This window comes from Pogoniulus pusillus, chromosome 8 (genome assembly GCF_015220805.1).
Source record: "Pogoniulus pusillus isolate bPogPus1 chromosome 8, bPogPus1.pri, whole genome shotgun sequence".
Lineage (NCBI taxonomy): Eukaryota > Metazoa > Chordata > Aves > Piciformes > Lybiidae > Pogoniulus > Pogoniulus pusillus.
Genome location: NC_087271.1, coordinates 9,191,353 through 9,212,052, shown reverse-complemented (window position 1 = coordinate 9,212,052; position 20,700 = coordinate 9,191,353). Strand labels below are relative to the sequence as shown.

The following is a 20,700-nucleotide window of genomic DNA, read 5'->3' as shown; positions in this document are numbered from 1 at the left end:
AATTTGAAAGTGGCTGTATTCTCCCTTAATGTCTTTTCCACTAGAGAAATGACAAAAAGCATGGAATGTCCTGGTGAGTTTCTTGATACTCTCTGGTTACATGCACCTAAAATATTGTGTAAAAAGAAGAGCCATTCCTCATGGAATAGAAAGGCACAGATAGTAACTTGAACTTGGCTATCTGTGATAACAACTTAAACACTCCCTGTCACTACATTGATGTTACTAAAATTGTGAGTCAACAGACTTCTGTGAATGGAAACATGACCTGATTGCTAAGCAAATCCTCCTCATGGCTTTGAACAGAACTTGAAAAGTTGACGTCAGGTTGGAACTGGTTGGATCAATGCAGTCTCTCCATGTTCCAAGTCTGTAGCTTTTCCATAAGCTAGTCAATACTGACAGGAATTTAAGACTCAAGTCTTACATAAAAGTGTAATGCGAGGTACTGATAGAGACCAGGACAATGAAAGAACAATCAAACAGGAACCAACCAAAAGGAAATCAGTTCAGTGTTTAGAGTGGAGTCTGTCTAAGATGTATTCTTCACTACTTAGAGCTGATCTAGTATTCAGTCTGGATATAAAGGCATGTGTGGGTCCAGAGGAGTGATGAGACTGGTGAAGGGACTGGAGAGAAAGTCTTACAAGGAGAGGTTGAGGGAGGGGAGTTGGACTTGTTTAGCCTGGAAAAGAGGAGACTCAGGGGGGGACCTTAGCACACTCTACAACTACCTGAAGATAAGTTGTAGTAAGGTAGGGATCAGGCTATTCTCTCGGGCAACTTGTGACAAGACAAGAGGGAAGCTGGATGTTAGGAAGCACTTCCTCATGGAAAGGGTCATTAGGCACTGGAATGGACTGCCCAGGGAGGTGGTGTAGTCACCATCCCTGAGGGTTTTAAGGAAAGACTGGATGTGGCACTTAGTGCCATGGTCTAGTTGATGCGGTGGTGTTATGTCATAGGCTGGGCTTGATGATCACAGAGATCCATTCCAGCCTCAATAATTCTGGGATTCTGTATAGTTGATAGAGCCAGTGGAAAATTCTCTGCTAGCTGTTAGGAATGCCATGCTTCTTTCATGTACATATGCTAAGAAATAACTCAAAAGGGTTCTGCATTCTGTGCATGTCAGATGATGGAAAGCTAGGCAGTTTGAATAGTTTCACCACAGTTCTCAGGAGGCATGGAAACAGTATTTTGTTGTCTTGTTATTAACAGGTACTAGCACAAACCATGCCATCAAAGTATCTTGATGTTTGTTGTTCCTAGTGCAATAATTTCAGTTTTCCCTCTCCTGGGCACAAGGGAATACTACAAATGAGAAGGTTAAATAACTCTGCTTGCAAACCAGTATCCATTTGTACAGACTCTGTATTGCTGTGCAGCCTGCTACCCCTTTTGGCAGCATGTTTATTATGTTAAAAAAAAATCTCTTCCTAGGTATGTTTGCTTGCTGCTTAATGCACAGACACTGAATAGCAAATAATATTTTACATGTTAGCAAGAAAAAAAACCCTTCTTTGTTTTTTTTTTTTTAGTCCAATGAATTAGAATTTTTACATGTGTACAAAAATAGACCTAGAAACAAACATTAAAATAGGTTTTCTTGGGTCTCGGTGGTGTTTTTAAGTAGAACTCTTTGATAGATCCATGATTCAGCCTAATAAATTTGAAATAAAAATTAAGTCAGTGACACAACAGCATGCAACAAACTGCTAAATGTTTTGAGGGGTTCTTAGTGAAATGATAATGCCTCAAGTATAACATCTTGCCACTTTCATTGTGCAGAAAGTTCTAGTTTATTTTTAAGCAATGTAGTTGTCTGGGAGTTCAGGGTAAGCTCTTTTCTGAACTTTTACAAGGTGGTGCTCGTTCTTTTTATGGTTGTGCTAGTTTGAAGCTAGCTAGAACGTTTTGGTGAGAAGAACTAGATTACAGGCTGTGAAAATAAAACAATGGGGATGTCTACTTCACTAATGGGCTTGCTGAGATGTATAAAACCAAAAATCCAAACATAGATAGAAGAGTCTCACTTCTGCTCGGGAACTGGCTGAGCTGCATCTCTAACCTCACCCCTCTCTGCCATTTCTTTGTTTAATCCACTTTGCTTCCTAACCCCCTGGCTGAACCTCCATTCTTCCTTAGGACTGGGGTAAGGTTGAGAGGGGTAGGGGGAAGGTGAAGGGGCGGTTGGGAGCCCCTCCTGGGGACTGAGGTTTCTGGGAGGGCTGTTGTGTTTCTGTATTACCTTTTTATCTTGTCTATTTCTGTCTGTAAATATCTGCTTGTATATTAAGCTGTAAATAATAAGCTTCATTCAATTTCCAGAGCTGTCTGAGTCTAGTCTGGGTGATTTCCAAAAGGGGGGGTGGAGGCAGGTAACGCCCAAACCATCACAATGGTACTATATACTTACTGTCCCCTAGAGGTGTGGACCAGCAGTGTGATTAGTGTAGAGGTAGCTGGGCATATACAGTTCAGAGCTAACATAGCATATTTGAATTCCTCTTCACACACAACATGATCTATGGGGGAGAGGAAAAAAAAAAGGTTATTTAAAGTGTTCTACAGATGTACTTTGTGTTGAACAGAATTATCACTTCCTTTCCTTGTCTAGGAAAATGGGAAAGACAGTCAAATTCTCCTTCCAGATCCTCTCTCTTGAACCTGGAGTGTATTCATAGATTCATAGAATGCCAGGTTGGCAGGGACCTCAAGGATCACCTCGTCCAACCTGTCAGGGTAAGAATACACGTTACATGAGTAGGCCCAGCTTGACAAGGTCTGTGTTTGAACTTATTGATGCAACTAGTGTAGCAAGACAGTAGAAGTGAGATTCAGAAAGCTCTTGCATCCTCTCCACATGTAGCTGCAGGACAGAAAGTATGAACTGGTGCAAAAAAACTCCTCCATTCATGCAGTCTGAGAGCTAGCAAGAGATTGGGCATATCACCACCTGAGGGGTGGTTGTGGCCAGGAGGAGGTTGCTCTCTTCTCTCAGGTGGCCAGCACCAGAATGAGAGGACACAGCCTCAGGCTGCGCCAGGGGAAATTTAGGCTGGAGGTGAGGAGAAAGTTCTTCACTGAGAGAGTCATTGGACACTGGAATGGGCTGCCCAGGGAGGTGGTGGAGTCACCGTCCCTGGAGCTGTTCAAGGCAGGATTGGACGTGGCACTTGGTGCCATGGTCTAGCCTTGAGCTCTGTGGTAAAGGGTTGGACTTGATGATCTGTGAGGTCTCTTCCAACCTTGATGATACTGTGATACTGTGATGTTGAGAGCAGCACTGTGGAGAGGGACCTGGAGGTCTTGGTGGACAAAAGGCTCAGTATGGGTGAGCTGCAGTGGCAAAGAAAGCCAAAGGATGCTGGTTGCATTACTAAGAGTATCACAAGATCATAAGATTATAGATCCATGTTAATATAATCTTGCTACACTAGTTGCATCAGTAAGCCACATAGCACAGTCTAGATTATGCCTTTTGCACCTTCTGCAATTTTGCACAAGCTGGTACAGCAACATCAAGCATTCTACAGAGATACAATTATGTGCTCAGAAAACAGCATACTGAGGAGACTGCAGGATTTTATCCGATACTAGTTCTATCAGTAAGTTCAAACTGTCTACTACAGGGCAATCCACCACCTCCCTTTGGAGTTTACTCCAGTGTTTAACAGCTCATTTAGTGGAAAAAAAAATCTGGCATCCAGTCTGAATCTCCCCAGTAGCAACTTGCACCTACTGCCCTTTGTCTTCACCATGGGACTCTGTACACAGGGAGTCTCCCTCCTCATTATAGACACCCTGTATGTATTTGTGCATGGTTATGAGGTCTCCCCTAAGCCTTCTCTTCTCAAGGCTGAGAAGCTCTCCCAGCCTTCCTTCATGTCACAGTTTTGCCAGCTCTCTGATTATTCTCATGGCCCTTCTCTGGACCCTTTCCAGCCTGTGTGCATCCTTCTTGCATAGTGGGGACCAGAACTGCACAGTACTCATGGTGCAGCCAGACCAGCACTGAGTGGGACAATGACATCTTTATCCTGCTTGTGATACTCTTTGTAATGCAACCAGCATTCTTTGGCTTTCTTTGCCACTGCAGCTCACTCATGCTGAGCCTTTTGTCCACCAAGACCCTCAGGTCCCTCTCCACAGTGCTGTTCTCAATATGATATGCCCAATCTCTTGCTAGCTCGCAGACTGCATGATTAGAGGGTTTTTTTGCACCCAGTTCATACTTTCTGTCCTGCAGCTACATGTGAAGAGGATGCAACAGCTCTCTGAATCTCACTTCTACTCTCTTGCTACCCTAGTTGCATCAGTAAGCCACACAGCATAGACTAGATTATGTCTTTTGCACCTTCTGCAATTTTGCATAAGCTGGTACAGCAACATCAAGCATTCTGCAGAGATAACAATTATGTGCTCAGAAAAGAGCATACCTAGGAGACTGCAGTACAGGAGTGCTGATAATTGGAAAGGCTCTGCTGGTTTATAGAGCTGTCATTTAGCAGTGGCTCTGGTATTTTGCACTGCAGCATGGTACAGATTTGGCTACATCTCCCCAGTGATCTGGTAGCAGCTACTGCCCCCTTGCAGTATAGGCAGGAGGGTGGTTGGTTTTAATGCTCCTTTTTGCTTATTTTCTTTTTTTTTTTTTCCTAAACTTTGCATCCATTTCACCTCTGTCTCTGTCTGGGTTTTGTAATCATAAAAAAGTGTGCTTTGTTTTTGAGAGTCCTTACAAGAATATGTCTGCACATGAGCATTTGCTGTGATGGAACAATACTGTAGACTATTTTCTGTCTTTGAATGAAGTTTAGGGGAGGGGAAGTGGATGAGGAGAAAGCTGTGGTTGCTGTCTACCTGGACTTTAGTAAATCCTTTGACACTGTCTCCAACTGCATTCTCCTAGAGAAACTGGCTGCTCATGGCTTAGACAGGTGTACTCTTCACCAGGTCAAAAACTAGCTGGACGGTCAGGTCCAGAGTGGTGGTGAACAGAGTTAATCCATCTGATGGCTGGCCACAGTTGTTGTTCCCCAGGGTGGATCTTGGGGCCAGTCTTGTTTAATATCTTTCTCAAAGATTTGGAGGAAGGCATTGAGTACACCCTCAGTGAGTTTGCATACAACACCGTTTGGCAGGAGTGCTGATCTGCTCAAGGGTGGGAGGGCTCTACAAAGGGATCTGGACAAGCTGAATCAATGGGCTGAGGTCAGTTGTATGAGGTTTAACAAGGACAAGTTCCAGGTCCAGCACCTGGGTCACAACAGCCCCATACAACACTACAGCCTTGCAAATGAGAAGCAACATTGAGTTGCAGAAGTGTGTCCACAGAAGGGCAGCAAAGCTGGTGAAGGATCTAGACCATATGTGTTACAAAGAACAGCTGAGCAAACTGGGATTGTTTAGTCTGGAAAAGAGGAAGCTGAGGGTTGAGACCTCATTGCTCTCTACAACTACATGAAAGGAGGCTGTAGTGAGGTAGGTGTAGATTGCTTCTCCCAAGTACCAAGTGATAGGATAGGAGGAAAAGGCCTCCAGTTATGCCAGGATAGGTTTAGATTGGATATTAGGAGACATTTCTTTACTGAAGGAGTGGTCAGGCATTGGAACATGCTGCCCAGGGAGATGGTGGAGTCACCATCTTTGAAGGTGCTCAAAAAAACATGTAGACATGCACTTGGGGACATGGTTTAATGGCCGTGGAGGTGTTTGGTTCACAGCTGGACTTGACAATCTTAAAGGTCTTGTCCGACCTTAACAATTTTATGATTCTAAGAGCGATAAGAGAACGCAGCAGAGGTGTTCCACCTACTCCTCTGTATTGGCTTATACTGAAAACTGCCACATTTTCTGCACATGCCTCCAGTATTGTATGAGTATGGCCAGTGCTTAAAACTCAGGACATGGTGCAGTGCTGGTCATGACATGAAAAGGAAATAGAAATTATTCTCAGGTGTAAGTGAATGACATTAAAGGGTATTAAAATGGATATAGGAAGAGATAAGCACAAAACTTACAACTTAACAAACTTCTTGTCAGTGAAGAATCATAAAGGTTTTCTAAGGCCATGAAGGCATTTAGTGCAGACTAATTGGGGTTTTTCTTCTGAATTTAACTTCTGATTTAGTCTACATTACATTTAATGGGAGCAGAGTTTGCTTCAGGTGCGAATGCCAGCAGTACAGCCAATGCTCAGAACACAAGGAATGTGGAAATTGCTAAACAAATCATCTCCCCACCTAGATCAGAGAATCATAGAATCATAGAATCAACCAGGTTGGAAGAGACCTCCAAGATCATCCAGTCCAACCTAGCACCCAGCCCTAGCCAGTCAACTAGACCATGGCACTAAGTGCCTCATCCAGGCTTTTCTTGAAGACCCCCAGGGACGGTGCCTCCACCACCTCCCTGGGCAGCCCATTCCAATGGGAAATCACTCTCTCTGTGAAGAACTACTTCCTAATATCCAGCCTATACCTCCCCTGGCACAACTTGAGACTGTGTCCCCTTGTTCTATTGCTGGTTGCCTGGGAGAAGAGGCCACCCCCCACCTGGCTACAATGCCCCTTCAGGTAGTTGTAGACAGTAATAAGATCTGAACTAAATACCTCTGCTTTCAGTTGCACCAATGTACCCTTGAAATCCTTAGAACTACATCACCTTTCTAACTAAGCTACTATCTAAGCTGAATTTATAATAGAGCCATAAGCATGCCCCTTACTGAAAAGTGAGGGCATACTTTGTACGCTTTCTCTACTCCCCTTCTTGAAATTTCCAAAGGCTTTTCAACACCAGAATCATTCACTACTGAAAGGAGAAATTAATTCTCTCGTTTTGTGAAGATCAAAGCCTATTTAAATGTCACAGGGAATGAATTAATTTAGTTATATAAAGACACTGTTGAATATAGAACAAAACGAGATTTTCTTTTTTTTTCTCTCCTAAATATACTTCAGTTATAGCAATTAAATATTTCCTGCAGAAAATATTTCAGGCAGAAATGTGTTCTTTTAGCTGATCATGTGCCACTAATAAATCTATTTGGACTTTAAACTAGAGATCTGGAGACAGTGAAGCATTGTCTGCTACTTGGATGGAATAGCTGCATTCCATCACCATTAGTTAGAGGGCAAAGATTAATGAAAGTGAATATTGACTTCCTGCTATTGAAGGAATGCAGATTCTCCATATTTGTGAATCTGGATAAGATTTCACCAAGTAACTTTTCCTTGTATTTATTTAGAATGTTACAGTAGAGTTAAAATGGGAGCAAGGGAAAAAATGGACAGGAAAATTACTTAATCATCTATAATTTCAGATCTTGCAATTGAACAAAAACTTGTTTGGTATAGTAATTTTTGCTATGGTAAGCAGCCTATGACAAAAACTGTCCATGCTGACCTAAATATGTATAATGAAAATGAGTAAATCGTGAGTGGCACGATGCAAATGAAAAGTCTGTCTCAAGACTTAACTCCTCCATATGTTCTATACTCTCTAACATGTATGGTCAACTTTTGGGAAGGATTTTACATAAGGAATCACAGAATTAACCAGGTCTAGATGACTGGATAGGGCTGGGTGCTAGGTTGGACTGGATGATCTTGGAGGTTTCTTCCAACCTGGTTGATTCTATGATTCCATGATACCTTTGAGATCATCGAGTCCAACCTGTCACCTAACACCTTCTAATTAACAAAACCATTGGACTAAGTGCCTCATCCAGTCTCCACTTCCAGGGATGGTGACTCCATTACTTCCCTGGGCAGCCCATTCCAATGCCAATCACTCTTTCTGTGAAGATCTTCTACCTAACATGCAGCCTAAACCTGCTCTGGCGCAGCTTGAGACTGTGTCCTCTTGTTCTGTCACTGGTTGCCTGGGAGAAGAGACCAACTCCTGCCTGGGTACAGCCTCCTTTCAGGTAGTTGTAGAGAGCAGTAAGGTCTCCCCTGAATCTCCCCTTCCCCAGGCTGAACATCCCCAGCTCCCTCAGCCTCTCCTCATAGAGCTGTGCTCCAGTCCCCTCACCAGCCTTGGTGCCCTTCTCTGGACATACTCAAGCATCTCAACATCTCTCTTAAATTGAGTGGCCCAGAACTGGCCACAGTACTCAAGATGTGGCCTAATCAGTGCTGAGTGCAAGTTCATGTTAACAGCATACAGCAAACAGGCTGCTGTTCTACAGCACTCATCTCAATCTAGTATGCATAAGAGGTTTGCATCATCTTGTCAAATGTTTTTACATGGAGCTGGGATTTGCAGGGTAATTCCCACTCCTCCTTTCCACTCTGACATGTGAGCTATTTATGCCCTTCATGCCATATTATGCATCTGTAACAAAAAAACAAAACCTGTGAAAATAACACCCTACCTACTTCAGAAGGGTTTTGAAGCTTTTGAATTTTCAGAGGTACTTTGATAACATCAGGTTAAATATTCTTTAGCAGTCTAATTACCATGACAGGAGGTGAGGTATTACAGGTTTTGCCCCTGGGCAGGAGTTAATTTCTTGTGTAGACAGAGATCAGGTCAAAACCAACTTGTTCATTTGTTATTTGACAGATTACAGCTTTCCTGTAATGCTACTGGGGTTTATATCTGCGTTCAAGATTCTTATTGTGGAGCTGTGGTGAGGGTTGCACAGAACTTCATCTGATGCTTTGTCTTTGAAAGTAAGTAGGGAGGAAGCTAAGTGATGACTCTCCCAACTCCTCAGGTCTGGGACGTGACTCAGGGCCCATGAAAGCAGGTACTAGGATGAGGAAATTACTCATTCAGTGTCCAGAGGAAACTGCAGTTGATCTTGATCTGAATATTAAATATGTTGAATCACTTTACCAAACAGAAATCATCTTATTTCATTTAAACTGAAGAAATACTCCATTTAGAATTTTCCAGAGCTGTAGCTTCTGTTGAAAATATATTCTGCCAGGAAATTTGTTGCTAAGTCTGTCTCAAATAGATGTGGTAGTGCAGCGGTGGCAAGTTAGGATTTCTGCAATGGTCTTGAAAATAAAACACACCTGAACCACTGATTTATGCCTGCAGCATCAACCATGTGGTAACAATGTCCTTGATTAGATACAATTAGTCTGAAAAACCTTACTTTTGTCATTTAGGTAAATTAACATGACCACTACCAGACCAGATGGAGAAAAATGTCCACCCATTCCCTCTGGGTTATTTTTTTTAACCCATAATTGGACAGATCCATCACCAGATGCATTGAATATCCATTCTGGTGAATCTGGACTATGTTTGTTTCAAATCATTTCAGTTCTGGGCTCCTCAATTCAAGAGAGATGTTGAGGTGTTGGAATGTATTCAGAGAAGGGAGACAAAGCTGGTGAGGGGCCTGGAACACAAACCCTATGAGGAGAGACTGAGGGAGCTGAGCTCAGCTCAGGGGGTGTTTAGCCTGGAGAAGAGGAGGCTCAGGGGGGACCTCATTGCTGTCTACAACTACCTGAAAGGAGGCTGTAGCCAGGTGGGAGTTGGTCTCTTCTCCCAGGCAGCCAGCAATGGAACAAGGGGACACAGTCTCAAGTTGTGCCAGGGGAAGGTATAGGCTGGATGTTAGGAGGAAGTTCTTCACAGAGAGAGTGATTGGCATTGGAATGGGCTGCCAGGGAGGTGGTGGAGTCACCATCCCTGGAGGTGTTGAAGAGAAGCCTGGATGAGGCACTTAGTGCCATGGTCTAGTTGACTGGATAGGGCTGGGTGCTAGGTTGGACTGGCTGATCTTGGAGGTCTCTTCCAACCTGGTTAATTCTGTAATTCTATGAAATAAAGTACTGCAGGTTTAATGTCAGACTTCACCAAGCTGTGCTAATTCACTGATGCATTTTGAATAAATGGGAAAAACGTCAGAATTTATCTCCAGCTCCTGGAACTGTGATTAATGACAATTTCAGAATATTCAAAGTAAAGGCAATTAGTTCCTTTTCTAGGAAATGTATAAAAGGTAGAAGCTCGACTCAGAAAATATGCAATTTACTCCAGTCCCTGAATTAGAGAAATACACTGCTCTGTTGTGGCCAATCTCCCCTTTGATTCATGTTGGTGCTGAAATACAAGGTCAGATGGATGCTTTGAGGGGACATGACCTTTTGTAGGAAGGAAGGAAAAGGAGGGAGGTTAAGAAAAAAGAACTGTCTCATGCAGTCAGCATAAGTGCCTGAGATACAAGCTGGGGTCGGAGTGGCTGGAGAGCAGCCAAACAGAAGAGGGATCTGGGGGTACTGACTGATACCTGCCTGAACATGAGCCAGCAGTGTGCCCAGGTGGCCAAGAGAGCCAGTGGCATCCTGGCCTGCATCAGGAATGGTGTGGTCAGCAGGAGCAGGGAGGTCATTCTGCCCCTGTACTCTGCACTGGTTAGACCACACCTTGAGTACTGTGTTCAGTTCTGGGCCCCCCAGTTTAGGAGGGACATTGAGATGCTTGAGCGTGTCCAGAGAAGGGCGACGAGGCTGGGGAGAGGCCTTGAGCACAGCCCTACGAGGAGAGGCTGAGGGAGCTGGGATTGGTTAGCCTGGAGAAGAGGAGGCTCAGAGGTGACCTTATTGCTGTCTACAACTACCTGAGGGGTGGTTGTGGCCAGGAGGAGGTTGCTCTCTTCTCTCAGGTGGCCAGCACCAGAACGAGAGGACACAGCCTCAGGCTGCGCCAGGGGAAATTTAGGCTGGAGGTGAGGAGAAAGTTCTTCACTGAGTCATTGGACACTGGAATGGGCTGCCCAGGAGGTGGTGGAGTCGCCATCCCTGGAGCTGTTGAAGGCAGGATTGGACGTGGCACTTGGTGCCATGGTCTAGCCTTGAGCTCTGTGGTAAAGGGTTGGACTTGATGATCTGTGAGGTCTCTTCCAATCCTAATAATACTGTGATACTGTGAAACTGGAATTCTACTGTTTTACACGTTTGCAATGTAGTTAGACTTCTGTTAGAAGGACTCTTTGGAAATCTTTGGTTGTATATTTTCTAAACTCAGAAACTTTCTTTTTGACACTTCCAGTCTCTAAACCTGTGTGGAATGACAGGGTGGGGAAACATAGAGCATATATAAAAGATATAAAATATTTCAGGTTCATAAAAATGCACAAGATTGTTTTGGGGAAGCCTCTAGAATCAATGAGACTTTTTTTTTAAAGCAGTATCAATTTTAACAGAAGGGTTTGCATTAAGGCAGTAAAATGAAGCAGTCCTGAATCACAATAGGAAAAGCCCTTGGAGAAATGCCCCTTGTGCTTATGACAAATTTTATTCACAAGCACTCTGGACAGGGCTATAGTCTGCAGCCTCCACTGGACAGGGGACATATTTCACAATGAAAAAGAGTTGAATGAGATTAATAACCCCAGCAGAATCCTCTTAGGAAAATGTTGTTTGCATGACTCTTAGCAGTAGCCTAACCATTTGCAGTAGGTAAGCATCCAGCGGGGACGTTTAGACCATGCTCACAACCTTGCCGAGCGTAGAACTGAATTTGAATGTCTCATGCTTTATATGAGAGCAGAATTAAATTGGTCTTGAAGGATGGTTTGCAGTTCTCTGCCTTGAATGCTGTGCAGAGAGAATCAGCAGAAATGGATGCAGTGATCCCTTATGATTCACGTGAAATTTTTTTTGGATCTAAGGTGCTAGACAAATACTTAGACTTGAAATAAAGTACTGCTGTAATTAATTTTAGAGGGGATCTAATGAAGCACAGAATACATAAGGTCTTCTGAAGCCCTTGAGGAACTACAGCAGTAAGATACCAGTTTGGTTAAGCTTAGGTGAAGGTGGTGTCTGGAGGGGGGGAAGATTGCTGTTTGCTTTTTCAAAACAATCCCAAAAGGATCCAAATTCTCAACCTGCAACTTCGAACAGCTAGGAAAATAAACATGTTACCTCTGTTCCTGCAAGTCTGGTTATAGGTAAGCTCCTACAGAGACAAACCATTAAGAATAATGAAGCTCTCTTAAAAATACAATTAGGAACAACAAATTAACACAGTTACCAATAAAGAAAAGTGGCCATGGCTAGGGAGAAGAGATAATGACTGTGCTGTACGATTTTAAGGGGCAGATGAAAAAGCACCATCATTCTTGTAACAGCAGGAGTTTTATTCCCTGCTGTGCCATCTCAGAGCTTGAGATTACAGTTTTATAACTTCAGAACTGCTATTGATGGCTTTTCCCTTTCTTTCCAACACAGTGGTAAATTCAGTAGCTTTGAAAATTACAGTTTTAACTCTTGCTCTGGAATTGTTCTGCACTTCAATTGACTTTTTCACCACATTCTGGCATGATGGAGGTGACTAAAGCTTTTTCCATAGATGTTTTCTGCTGTCAAAGTTTGTATGGATCAGCAAACCTTTTCTGCCTTAGAATATCCTGTGAGAAAACTGAATTTTCAAGCTTACATTTAAAAAAGGAAAAGCTTTGCAGAGGTCTTTCCAGGGGTCACTCTTTCCAGAGGTCCTTCCAACCCCTGTCATTCTCCATATTTTTCTAAAGATGGGCAAAATGAGTTCATTATAAAAGTATCTGTGTGGTTTTTGTCTGTATCACAGTATCACACAGTATCATCAGGGTTGGAAGAGACCTCACAGATCATCAAGTCCAACCCTTTACCACAGAGCTCAAGGCTAGACCATGGCACCAAGTGCCACGTCCAACCTTGCCTTGAACTGCCCCAGGGACGGCGACTCCACCACCTCCCTGGGCAGCCCATTCCAGTGTCCAATGACTCTCTCAGTGAAGAACTTTCTCCTCACCTCCAGCCTAAATTTCCCCTGGCGCAGCCTGAGGCTGTGTCCTCTCGTTCTGGTGCTGGCCACCTGAGAGAAGAGACCAACCTCCTTCTGGCCACAACCACCCCTCAGGTAGTTGCAGACAGCAATAAGGTCTCCCCTGAGCCTCCTCTTCTCCAGGCTAAACAATCCCAGCTCTCTCAGCCTCTCCTCGTAGAGCTGTGCTCAAGGCCTCTCACCAGCCTCGTCGCCCTTCTCTGGACACGCTCAAGCATCTCAATGTCTCTCCTAAACTGGGGGCTCCAGAACTGAACACAGTACTCAAGGTGTGGTCTAACCAGTGCAGAGTACAGGGGCAGAATGACCTCCCTGCTCCTGCTGACCACACCATTCTTGGTGTGTACACTCTATGTGTGTGTATGCTTAGAGAGAGGAAGAGAGCTCTACCTACATAGTGCAGAGAAACAATGGCAGATTAAGAACTCTCATCTCTTCTTAAAATAGAAGATTTGTTTGGGTTTCTTAACATTATTTGCATTTCATATCAGCTTCTGAGACACATTTTACTGGGTAGAGAAAATAGATCTAATGTCTCTTTCCAAAGTGCTTCCCAAAATCCCATGGGAAGTCTGCCTGCTTCGGTTTCTTGGGTAAAACTTGGCCCTTTCTGAGCAGATCATCTCATATGACCCATAGTAACAGTATGTTTTGTAAGCCAGAAGTTATTGAAGGACGTGGATACAGCAAGCTACATCTGTAATTAAGGAATAAGATGTGGGTTTTATATATGTGTGTATATATATATATATATATACTAATTCTACTCTATGTATTACGTAACATTATCTGTCTGGATGTGTTCCTCTGTGATCTGTGTTAGATTAGTATTGTCCTGCTCTGGCAGGAGGGTTGGACTTGATGATCTCCTTGGCTCCCTTCCAACCCCTAACATCCTGTCATCCTGTGATCAAAAAATCATTCTTAAAAGTGCTTATAAATAAGACTTCACTGTAAAATATGACATTTGACTGTTGATAGGATATACACAACCCAAGTTACTTTCCCATGCTGCACTCTTAACATGCTTCCAACCAGTAAATATGCCTAGAGAATCTCATTTTGCTTTCTTTATGAAACAAACTGCCAAATACTAACAAATATGCTTCAAATAGCTGAAATCTTACACTTACCTGCAAACTTAATGTGGAATTTGTTCTCAGGTTTTAGTATCTGGACATACAAAGGGCAATTTGGAGCAAAGTCTTTTACTGCCCATGCTCTTAAAATGGTTTGATGATCCTGGAGTATGAATAAAGAGTATGAGGTGATGAGAATAAAACATAAACAACCATTTTGCATCAGAATAAAAGGCTCTGATCATCCTGAATCCTTTGAAAGAAACTCATTATAAGACTATCTAACACCAGCTGGTGTGGATGTTTACATAAGCAGCATCACATATTATGTATCTCACATATTTTAAAAGACATATGTGTATACTCATACATAAAAACATCCAGTCATCCTGCAGACACAGACCAAGCTGAGGCATCCTCACTGTTCACCAACCAGGTCTATCAGGCCTTGAGGCAGGCTTCAAGCAGAAGAACAACCAGCAGTGGACGATTTTAGACAGGAGTAGCTCCAACTTAACTCAACCCACATGAGCCCACAGGACCAAATGGGTGCAGAAGGAACAGGCCAATCTCTTGTATGGTTGCTTTCTTAGAAACATTGTGGAAACTGGTGAAGATATCCAACCAAGGCAGAAAAAGGAATACTTTCAACGATCTTCAAACAAAAGGATGATCTGGGAGCCATTCCACTTTCACATATAGGAGTGAAAAGCTCTCTGAGTAAAATGCTGCCTAGATGACTGCAGTCTTAGGACAGTGGTAAATGACACTTACTCTACTCAAGAGACCTGGGGCAAGTGGGACATTACAAGGATCTGCACTAGAACTTGTTCTGTTAAACACCTTTATTCATAACTTGGTAGGAGGTGAGAATGCACAAGTGGCAGGTTTGCAGACAATACCAAACCAGAGAGAACAGTCAAAAATGTTGAGGGTAAGATGAGACAGAGAAATGGGCTGACAAGAACCTAATAAAATTCAGCAAGGGCCCAATGCCTCTGTGACTGAGCAACCACCTGCGGATGCCCAGGCTGAGGGCTGACTGCCTGGCCAGCAGCTCTGCTGGAAAAGGCCTGGGGTTCTTGGCAGAGAGCAACCTGAGCATGGGCTGGCTGCAGAGGAGGCTAACAGCATCCTAGGCTGCTCCAGTAGGACCACAGTGATGGAAGGCAGAGATTATCCCCCTTTACTCATCGCAAACTAGACCAAATCAAGACACAACACCTAGTTTGCAGCCCTTAATACAGCACAGATGAGTAAGCTGGAGGAGTTCAGCAGAGGGCCACTGAGCTGGTCATGGCATAGAAGCAGAGGCCCTTTAAAGGAAGGGCTGAGGCACTGGAGCTTGTTCAACCTGCAGAAGAGATGACTTCAGGGAGACCTGAGAGTAACCTACAAGACTGTTGCTGAGCAGAAGGGGCCAGGCTCTGCACAGTGATGCAGAGTTGGAAGGCAGGAGACAATGATATAAGTTGAAAAGTGAGATTCAGGCTGGATAAAAACAGGCTGCACAGAAAGGCCAAGCTGCCTCCACCCATGGACACTTTCCACAACAACCCAGACAAAGCCCTAGGCTGTGTGTGTGGGTGGTCTGTGGGCATAAATGACCCCTGTCAGACCAGAGACCTTCTGAGCTTTCTTCCAACCTCCATTTCCCTATGTTCCTAGTAAAATCTGTGAGACCCTGGAATGGATTGCCCAGGGATGTGGTTGAGGCCCCATCCCTGGAGCTGTTTAAGGCCAGGCTGGATGAGGCTGTGGCCAGCCTGATCTAGTGTAAGGTGTCCCTGCCCATGGCAGGGGAGTTGGAACTAAATGATTTTGCCGTCCCATCCAACCCTGACTGATTCTATGATTTTATGAATGCAGAATAGAGAGTTTGTTTCCACAGATCTTCTCCTAATAAGGTATTCTGTCCCTCTCCCTTTCTGTAAGTGTTTGGAAGGGGTGGCTGGATGAGGAGGAATTGTGTGAGAATTTAGATGGCAGCAATAAGTCATGCCTAACTGATGAAGAATGTTGTTTGAGCTAGGTCCTTCTACATTAAAGAAGGATATTAGGAATTCAAGCTTAAAACAGTAGATAAACCTGAAAAATATCAGTTCACTTAAAATCAGATCTACATCTTTCTGTAACATCTGTATAACTGATGTCATGATTTAGTCAGCTACTGACCAAAGGATTCCAACAGATTCTCCAGTCTGTTGGCTTTTGTATTTGTTGTCACATGTCAAGAGCAAGTTAACTGCAGGATGAGTGCTGCTCTCCCATAGTAAATTACATGATAATACATTCACAGACTGAATTTCATGAAGTATGGCTAATGTTAATAGATATCAGCCATCAAGGGAGATGGGGGGTTTTGAATTACACAACTAAATAAATGGAGATAGGATGATAAATTTTGGGGTGAGATGCTAAATGGAGATAAGATACAAAATGGAGATAACATGTAAATTGAAGCAGGATGCAAAATTTTGGGGTGGGATGCTAAATTTTGGGGTGAGATGCTAAATGGAGATAAGATATAAAATGGAGATAACGTGTAAATTGAAGCAGGATGCAAAATTTTGGGGTAGGATGCTAAATTGAGGTAAGATACAAAATGGAGGTAAGATGTAAATTGAAGTAGGATGCAAAATTTTGGGGTGGGATGCTAAATTTTGGGGTGAGATGCTAAACTGAGGGAAGATATAAAGTGGAGATAAGATGTAAATTGAAGTAGGATGCAAAATTTTGGGGTGGGATGCTAAATTTTGGGGTAAGATGCTAAACTGAGGTAAGATATAAAGTGGAGATAAGATGTAAATTGAAGTAGGATGCTAAATTTTGGGGTGGGATGCTAAATTTTGGGGTAAGATGCTAAATTGGGGTAAGATCTAAAATGGAGATAGGATGCTAAATTGCAGGGTGGGATGCTAAATTTTGGGGTGAGATATCAAATGGAGATAAGGTGTAAATTGAAGTAGGATGTTAAATCTTGGGGTGAGATGCTAAATTTTGGGGTAAGATCTAAAATGGAGATAAGATGCTAAATTTCAGGGGGATGCTAAATTTTGGGGTGAGATATCAAATGGAGATAAGGTGTAAATTGAAGTAGGATGCTAAATTTTGGGGTAGGATGCTAAATTTTGGGGTGAGAAAATGGAGATAAGATGCTAAATTTCAGGGTGAGATGCTAAATTTGGGGGTAAGAGATAAAATGGAGATAGGATGCTAAATTTTGGGGTAGGATGCTAAATTTTGGGGTGAGATATCAAGTGGAAATTAGATGCTAAATTTTGGGGTGAGATGCTAAATTTGGGGGTAAGATTTAAAATGGAGATAAGATGTAAATTGAAGTAGGATGCTAAATTTTGGGGTAGGATGCTAAATTTTGGGGTGAGATAAATTGGAGATAAGATGCTAAATTTCAAGGTGAAATGCTAAATTTGGGGGTAAGATATCAAATGGAGATAAGATGGAAATTGAAGTAGGATGCTAAATTTTGGGGTGAGATAAATTGGAGATAAGATGCTAAATTTCGAGGTGAGATGCTAAATTTGGGGGTAAGATATCAAATGGAGATAAGATGGAAATTGAAGTAGGATGCTAAATTTTGGGGTGAGATAAATTGGAGATAAGATGCTAAATTTCGAGGTGAGATGCTAAATTTGGGGGTAAGATTTAAAATGGAGATAAGATGGAAATTGAAGTAGGATGCTAAATTTTGGGATGGGATGCTAAATTTTGGGGTAAGATAAAATGGAGATAAGACACTAAATTTTGGGGGGGATGCTAAATTTTGGGGCAAGATGCTAAACTGAGGTAAGATAAAATGGAGATAAGACACTGAATTTTGGGGTGGGATGCTAAATTTTGGGGTGAGATGCTAAACTGGGGTAAGATAAAATGCAGATAAGATGCAGAATTTTGGGGTGGAATGCTAAATTTTGGGGTAAGATGCTAAATTGGGGTAAGATCTAAAATGGAGATAAGATGCTAAATTTTGGGGTGGGATGCTAAATTTTGGGGTAGATATCAAGTGGATACAGGATGCTAAATTTTGGAGTGAGATGTAAAATGGAGGCAAGATGTAAATTGAGGTGAGATGCTAAATTTTGGGGTGGGATGCTAAATTTTGGGGTAGATATCAAGTGGAGACAGGATGCTAAATTTTGGAGTGAGATGTAAAATGGAGGCAAGATGTAAATTGAGGTGAGATGCTAAATTTTGGGGTGAGATGCTAAATTGATGTAAGATGTGTCCCTGCCCATGGCAGGGGGGTTGGAACTAGAAGATCCTTGTGGTCCCTTCCATCCCTGACTGATTCTATGCTAAAAGGGAATACTTGAGAGCTGCAAGTAGGAAGCAGCACTTGGGTTGAACTGCCTAGTCATGAAATCAGCGGTGCTGAAAGATAAAATACAAAGAATGATTCATTGTGTTTGCAGCACCAGCAAGAAGAAAAGCTTTCAGACTCGTGAACACAAGGGAGAAACTCTGCCAGGAATAGAGTGCAATTGACATTTTCAAACCATGTTATTTTAATGTCAATTGAGGCACTAACAAGTACTTTTTCTACTAGAAATATATGAATGGAGTCATAAGGGGAAGACCTTTTGTGGATGACAAAATACATTCTGTCATATTTTTGTTACTAACAGGATGATCTGGGAGCTATTGCTCTAGGCACATGAATGCTATCTCTCAGACATTATTCTCATTTCCATGTTCATACATAGAATCATAGAATCATTCAGGTTGGAAAAGATTCTTGAGATCATCAGGTGCAACTTGAAAGTGTCCAATGGAGGGCTACAAAGCTGATTAAGGGGCTGGAGCAGTGCCCTATGAGGAGAGGCTGAGGGACCTGGGGATTTTTGGGCTGATGAAGAGAATACTTAGAGGGGATCTAATGAATAGTTATCAATATATGAGGGCTGGAGGTCATGAGAGAGGGGACAAACTCTTCTCAGTTATGCCGTGATAGGACAAGAGGTAATGGATACGAACTATGACACAGAAAGTTCCACTTCAACATGAGGAAGAACTCTTCTGTAAGGGTCACAGAGCACTGGAACAGGCTGCACAGAGAGGTTGTGGAGTCTCCTGCTCTGGAGACTTTCAAGACCTATCTGGATGCATTCCTGCACAACCTGAGCTAGATTCTGTGGTCCTGCTCTGGCAGAAGGGTTGGACTTGATGATCTATGGAGGTCTCGATGATCTATGGAGGTCTCTTCCAACTCCTAATATCCTGTGAATCATTAACCCTACTCTGACAAGTTCACTACTAAACCATATCGCTAAGTGCCACGTCTAAACGACCATAAAATACATCAAAGGACAGTGACTCAAACCACCTCCCGGGCAGCCTGTTCCAATGCCTGAGTGTTCTTTTAGAGAAAAATGTTCACACTTCCCAGCAAAAAGGAGGTATATATGTACATAATATAAACACAGGTAACTGGGAAAAAAAATCCTATGCTTCTCTCTTGAGTCCTGTGTCCAGTTCTGGGCCCCTCAATTCAAGAAAGATGTTGAGGTGATGGAACATGTCCAGAGAAGGGCAACAAAGCTGGTGAGTGGCCTGGAACACAAACCCTATGAGGAGAGGCTGAGGCAGCTGGGAGTGTTTAACCTGGAGAAGAGGAGGCTCAGGGGTGACTTTATTACTGTCTACAACTACCTGAAGGGACATTGTAGCCAGGTGGGGGGTGGCCTCTTCTCCCAGGCAACCAGCAATAGAACAAGGGGGGACAGTCTCAAGTTGTGCCAGGGTAGGTATAGGTTGGATATTAGGAGGAAGTTCTTCATAGAGAGAGTGATTGGCATTGGAATGGGCTGCCCAGGTTGGTGGTGCAGGCACCATCCCTGGAAGTGTTCAAGAAAAGCCTGGATGAGGCACTTAGTGCCATGGTCTAGTTGAGTGGCTAGGGCTGGGTGCTAGGTTGGACTGGATGACCTTGGAGGTCTCTTCCAACCTGGTTGATTCTATGATTCTATGATTCTTCATGTTATACAATATATGCTTCTTTGATAGATGAGGGCAAAAATATCTTCTCTTCTGAGTAATTTCCATTCATTCCAGTCACTGATCAAAAATTGCCACTGTTACTGATGGTAATTAGTACAGAGGCGATATTTAAGTTCATGTCTTAAAAGCTGGAAGCATTAAAGTGGATATAACAGGAAGTTATATCCTCAGAACTGAAAGAACAGCCTTGATTTAATATGTGTTTTAAAATAGTTTTGTTAATTTAACTTTTCTTTTCTTGCTGCACACGATTTGATGCATCAGTTCTGTCATCCCACACAGCGCAGCCATCTTGTGATGCTATTAAGTCAGAGTCATTTAGGTTACCAGTAGTCACATCACCCCATTTGATTAACAGAGAGGGGGAAAAAAAAGGTAGAAGCCTGAGCTCAATCATCTCTGAATTTTCAGAAAGCATCAGTCAAAGCAGCAGTAGAAGTGGTCTGTCATACATTTATATAGCCCATTAATAAGTCATCTATAGGATAATGCAAAAGAGACTCCTCTTCCCACCCCTCCTTGAGTTAAATCATCAGGTCCAGCTTTCAAGCATCTTACTTTCATGGAGAAATTTGATGTAAGCAATCTACTTGAAGTCATTGGCTAACTTGGTGTGGTGTGGCACACGCTACTGCTGTTCTGTACCCTCCAATGACTCAATCAATAGTCAGCCAGACTTAAGTATAGTTAGAACTGTCTTTAAGAGCTGCAACATCCGGAAGTGAAATAGGTCTGTCCTGCTTGCTGTAGCAGATGAACAGCTTATATCTTGATCTGAGATGTCAAAATAGCGTTTGAT

General features: G+C 42.8%; 1 protein-coding gene across 5 annotated transcripts in view; it reads right to left on the bottom strand.

The window, feature by feature from the left end:
* The window catches only part of KCNT2 (potassium sodium-activated channel subfamily T member 2), a 179,593-nt gene that overhangs the window by 51,433 nt on the left and 107,460 nt on the right, over window positions 1-20,700 (bottom strand). For all 5 annotated transcript variants that reach the window (XM_064147153.1, XM_064147158.1, XM_064147155.1 and 2 more), the window contains exons 14-15: window positions 13,938-14,046; window positions 2,420-2,528 (exon numbers count right to left, since the gene is read on the bottom strand). In XM_064147153.1, the coding sequence (XP_064003223.1) occupies window positions 2,420-2,528; window positions 13,938-14,046 (218 nt within the window). The remainder of the gene's footprint in view (window positions 1-2,419; window positions 2,529-13,937; window positions 14,047-20,700) is intronic.